The sequence below is a fragment of the Hoplias malabaricus genome, chromosome 4, assembly GCF_029633855.1.
Source record: "Hoplias malabaricus isolate fHopMal1 chromosome 4, fHopMal1.hap1, whole genome shotgun sequence".
Taxonomy (NCBI): domain Eukaryota; kingdom Metazoa; phylum Chordata; class Actinopteri; order Characiformes; family Erythrinidae; genus Hoplias; species Hoplias malabaricus.
In genome coordinates, this window is record NC_089803.1 from 36,845,945 (window position 1) to 36,851,944 (window position 6,000).

The window sequence follows — 6,000 nt, forward strand, 5'->3', positions numbered from 1 at the left end:
TGAGAGCCTTGGGCATGGCAGCTCACTGAATGAAAATGAATATTACAGAACAGCCTTGCTGTCAATGTCCATATATGTCCAAACTGTAAATATGGACATGAAAAAGTTATCCAACAAAAATACATTTTGACTAATTCATTTTAATTTAATGGTAAAAATATGATTTCCTTCTCTTTTAACAATTTTGGAGATGGAAAGTTTTGTGTTGACAAACCTCAGAATGACACAAAGTACTATAATTTAGTGGATTAGATCACAGTGGACCCAAAAATAAGAAAATTAATATAACAGAGCGGAGGTCAAAACAGAATGAACTGGAGTAGAGAATCTTTTAGAATGCTCATAGTAAATAGCTATAGAGTCCCCCTGGTGTACCATTGCTTATCGTCCATACGCAGCAGGTCCCCTGGGTTGTAAACCTGCTTGTGCTGACACTGACATTGTTCCTGAGGTATACAACCTCTCTCAGAGATATCATCAAACACAGTGCCTACAGAAGTAAACACACACACAAACACACACACACACACACACACACACACACACACACACACACACACACACACACACACACGTGCAAGCATAATAAAAAAATAAAATAGAAATAGATGTAATCATCAAATTAAAAGAAATAAACACTTGAAATATATCAGTCTGTGTGTAATGAATAAGTATAATATACAAGTTTCACTTTTTGAATGGAATTACTCAAATAAATCAACTTTTTTGTGATATTCTAATTTTATGACCAGCACCTGTGTATATACAGTGCTGTGCAAGAGTTCAGGCAACAGAAATTGAGATTTAAAAAGTTTTTAATCTGAGCAGTAAGTGTTTATTTGCTGAAAAAACAAACAACAAATAACACCCAACATTAGAATACAACCAAATACCATTATTCCAGTGAGTATGATATTCTCTGTGTGTGAATGTGTTGGTTTAACTGTTTCCAAATCTCTCCTTGTGGCAGTCCACATTATTTCAGGTCATCATCCAATACCTAGTTTTACTGGTTACTAAATAATTATTTTAAATAATGTGTGCTGTTGATTTAACAAATTCATGTGATCAAGGAGAATCTGAACAAAATACTGTTCTTCAAACTCACACCTACTACTTTATAGAAAAAAATAATAAAAATAAAAAATCTTATATTTCTTATTTGCTTTATATTATTTTTGTGTGTGTGTGTTTACTGTGACTATATATAACTTTATACAAGCACCACGTTTATTAAGAAGGCATTAGTTTAAATACATATATAATTATCTTTGGTGCCTTCTGCACAGTACTGTATATATATGGTATATTTAAACATGCTTCATGTGCCTTGTTGAACAAATTGCTAAGCAAATATTTAACTGACCAGAGGGGCAGAAGCAGCCATCCATCTTGTGTTCCTCACACATTGAGCTTGTATCTGTGTGTGTGCATGTGTCCAAACAGGGGGAACCACTCTCTGAGAACTCCATGTTAAAAGGGCATTTTACAGCTAAAGGAAAAATAAATGCAGTATTAGCGCAGATATAGGACAGCGTGGATTTGAGATAGGAGCACATATGAGGAAAGCATAACATTATTATTTTGGTTATATTGATTATATTATTATTATTATATTTGTTGAATAGCTACAAATGCAAGTATCATTATAATTAATTGAATTTAGTGCAGTACAACATGTAAGGAAAAAAATATTATATTTGTTTATATATTATTTTTATAGTTTTGAAATATATCAAAATATATCATGTATAATGAAGTTGCCTTTAAAGTATATACACATGTATCAGCACAATTTTTATAAGAGTCTATCATTGTTAGTACTTAAGACATTTCAACTGAATATATGAACTTATACTATAACTAAGCTCACAAAAGTTTCAGTTTTCTGGGTGTTTGATTTCAGAGAGATTTTTCAGTTTGCACATTTTGTAAACTGTTCTGGAAAAGTTCCTCTGTTAAATGACATGGAAATGTGAATGTTTACCACAGAAGTTGGGTTTCCTCCAGTTGGGTGGTGTCCCCCCTGCATGGGAACACTGGCGCGAGTATTCTGACAGTGTTGTGCAGAGTGGCACTGTATTTTCAGTGTCTCCTGAACGTGTCCAGCACCTGTCCACAATGCAGGCCTGAATGTAGGGCTCAGGATTCAAACGCCTGGTACAGGAATCCCAGGCAGTGTCCTCCAGCAGCTCTGCACATCCTGCACGCTGCAGACAGCAAAATATTTGTGCTGAGAATTTGTGAACTACACAATAAATATCTTCATGTATATGAAATAGAATTATCATTAGTAACTTCAAAGACAGAATTTGTAGTTATTGGATTAACATTAAATGCAACCGAAATTACTGAAATTTAAATTTTCCCACAATTTAAATTAAGCAGGATGCTTTGGAGCATGTCAAGTGTCAGCCAGGTCATAAAGGATCTGGAGTAGCGGAACTATGGTCACTGAAATAGAGCATAACCTGGTACCACTGAGAGGAGTTGGAGTGGAGTGTGTGATCTAAAACCAATCATCCAGCATCAGTACCTGACCTCACTAATGCTCTGGTAACTGAAGGGACATTCTCATTCTAAAATGCTTCATTATCTAGTATAAACCCTTGCCAGAAACACAGAGGCTATTACTGCATCAAAGGGACACAGATTATCTAATAATGTACTATGTACATTAAGGTTTACAAGGTTTAATCAACAGGTGTCTACACACATATATTTAATTTTAAATTTCAGAAAACCTGCACCCAATGTAAAAGTTCTGGAGAGAGTCTTTAGGGGTTGTTCATGCACAAAGATCTGACTTATAAAAAGACTGCACTTTTTGAACAGTGCAATTTTGTGGCATTCTTCATGTAGAAAGTTAATGGCAGTCAGTTTTGAGAAAGGCCTCCATTTGTTACGTTTGTTCATGAGGGACCTGAAATGCAGATGACCTTGTGAATACATGCCAGTAAGCATGAATATTCAATCCAATTCAATGTCAGTGCAAGGATTCAATAGTAGATTGTAAATGTGGGTCAAGTCACAGTTTGACAGATATAACATGTTACCATACATGCTAATGTGGCTTAATGGAACTAATTGATTGCCTTTTTTAAAAACATACATATATTTGCTGATTATTTTATTGTAAAGATTGCATTCAATTGATTGAATTTATTGTTTAATGATTGCCATTAGAGCAAAACAGTGGAAGAGTGGAAGACAAAAGATTTTGTACTATATCAACCAGCTATATTGTTGTTCAGCTGCATAGGACTGGCACTAAAAGTGCACAAGTGCAACCCCAGTGGCTTGGTATCAAACGCAGGCATGGCATGCCAAGCTAGGCATGAAACAAGGCCCCTATGGTCCCAGAATTCTGCAACAGGAAGACCACTTTTCACACCACTGCACCATCTACATTGGTGCTGGTAAGAACAGTTTGCACTTACAAATGTTTGACACTTCTCCACTGTGGTTTGATTGACCTCAACTTCTTCATACAGATCCTCGCAGGTGTCGTTGGGGTTGTGGACCCTGTGCTTGTTGCCAAATTCAATTGGGCCGATCACACGAGCTGTGTGGTACAGATTATCGTATTACAGAGGGGATATTGGATTTCTTGGACTATTAAATAAACAAACTACAATGTAGAAAACCAAAGCCACTTTTTCAGTGTAACTCACCGTCACTCAGGAACTCATCATAAAGTGGAATGCCATTGAAATCTCCACAAAGTCCACAGGTGTGATTGGCATATTTTGTGTCTAGTTCCACCTAAATTCAGAAAGGCAGGTCAGGACAGTTTAGTCAAATAATTGCTTCACAGTTATTCCATATGACAGCTTTACACAAACAAGTTAAAATAATTGAACGATGAAAACATATAGCCCTGTCCAGGTTGCATTCTTGCCTTGCACCCAATGATTCCAGGTAGGCTCTGGACTCACCGTGACCCTGAACTGGATAAGCAGATATAGATAATGGATGGATGGATGGATGAAAACATATATAGATTGGAGGTTATAATTAAAAAAAAATTAAGATGTCTAAGTTGTGAATGTAATTTAAATGACTGAAGCACTGCTCTGGGCTCTGCATGTAAATACTTCTCCACCAAATGTAGAACAAAGCGTTTTCACACTTTACATAACACATTTCACAGTTAGGGCAAATTTATGAATCAAATTGTACTTTACATCTAATACAAACATTTACAATAATACAAACAGAAAAAAAATCATTTTTAAAAGTTTAAAACCAACCTAGAATTGACTCCAGTGGTAACTTTTGTGAGAAATATATATTCTATGATGTGCACAAAAATGCTTTCACATCAATTACAGCAGCTCTAACACCCAATAATGACCTGTTCATCATCTGTTCATCAATGTCTTTGGGGATTCCTGATCTCTTTTCTCTTGTCTTTATGATGTCCCTTTTTAATCAGGAGTTGTTTGTTCAAAATGTGTGTAACAGAAATACTGATGTTACCATGATAGCATCATCTCTGTTCCATGTGACACTGAGGCCCAGCTTGGCATAGAGTTTAGTGTAGATAGCATTCTTTTCAACCAGCACGCCTGCTACATAGTGGGGCAGTTTCACACTGAAATGAGAGGGAAAGAAAAGTTAAAGTCTACTTAATGTGGATTTGTGTAACAATGATATACAATATTTTACAACAACATTTTACTTTTATAGCCAGAATCTTACATATCACTGTTGATCATAACCAGATTCCTCGTGACCTCGATGGCCATGTCTCCAATAGTGACAAGCACTCTTGTGATCTGTGAGTTCCCAGTGACGTGTGCTCTTTTCACATGCACTGAAAAGCTCTGCACAGGTCCATTGCACTCAGACACAAGGTTGTATTCGCAGATACCCTGGAACTGATATATGTCTCCATCAAACGTCTGAAAGTGGAAATTCCCCCACATGCTACAGATGTTGTCCACATGGTTGCTACGATGAACTAAGAGAGAGAGGTTCTTCAGACATTGTTTGATACAGCACAGTAAAATTTAGATTCAGTTCCCTTTTTCTCATGGACACATGCATTCAGTGAATAAATTATATAATTATTATAATATTATAATGATATTTGAATAATCTGTCAGCGTTTAAGGAAGAAATCATTTGTATTGTTGTAACTATACCTCTCTGCTTTTATCAGAACAGGTTTGTAACTCACTCACTCCCAAACACTCACGGTTAGGAATTGCAGCACAAGGGGTGCAATATTTCATATAGTCACCCATATACAGAGACTCGTCCACAAGAGGATTTTATTGAGCATTGCATTAATGACAATTTGTGAATATATATATAAATGTACAACTATTGCTATCTTTGTAGACAAGGTTTTGTCCCAGCAGTGGAGATATTCAGTAAAATTGTGTACCACGGAAAGAGCACAAAATCTTTAAAACCATGATCCACCCTCAGCAAAGTGCAAGAACTGTGTAGAAGAGTTCATCATAATAATGTATAGTAAGATCATGAAATTCTGATTTTTTTTTTGCATCATAATGAAAAACATTTTGAAGAAACCAACAGAAGTGGAGTAAATTACAAGGTGACCTATCTAATATAATGTAAACATTAAGCAATATGCAGTTGAAAGCATTCATCAACTCTTACCCCTCATGGCATTAACTTGAAGGCCCCAGGTAAGACCCAGGACCAGAACACAACACGAAAGTTTTCTCCACTCCATGGTGGGCTGGAGGTGGCTCTTTTCACACTTTTCAGCTAAAGTGCAGGTACTGCTCTCACTCACCTTTCTTAACCCCCATATATTTCTCTTGTACAGTCTTCATAGCAGCCCTACCTTTCTGGGAGGAACTCTCAATCTACAAAACTTTTATTGGAGACTTGGCTAACAAAAAGTCCAGCTTGTATTGTAATTGTTCAGTGTTGGTTACACTCATAGCCTAAATCCATCTCAGATGACACTACTGTTACTTGGGTGAAATAAAGACTAAAGAATAAAGAGGTATATTTAAA

At 36.2% G+C, this 6,000-nt stretch overlaps 1 protein-coding gene across 1 annotated transcript in view; it reads right to left on the reverse strand.

Annotated features, from left to right (window-relative positions):
- LOC136695019 (mucin-2-like) overlaps window positions 1–5,710 on the reverse strand; it is a 35,146-nt gene extending 29,436 nt beyond the window's left edge. The window contains exons 1-8 of the mRNA XM_066668834.1: window positions 5,635–5,710; window positions 4,705–4,966; window positions 4,483–4,597; window positions 3,675–3,765; window positions 3,441–3,565; window positions 1,988–2,210; window positions 1,367–1,492; window positions 376–490 (exon numbers count right to left, since the gene is read on the reverse strand). Of these exons, the coding sequence (XP_066524931.1) occupies window positions 376–490; window positions 1,367–1,492; window positions 1,988–2,210; window positions 3,441–3,565; window positions 3,675–3,765; window positions 4,483–4,597; window positions 4,705–4,966; window positions 5,635–5,710 (1,133 nt within the window). The remainder of the gene's footprint in view (window positions 1–375; window positions 491–1,366; window positions 1,493–1,987; window positions 2,211–3,440; window positions 3,566–3,674; window positions 3,766–4,482; window positions 4,598–4,704; window positions 4,967–5,634) is intronic.
- Window positions 5,711–6,000: the final 290 nt, after the last annotated feature.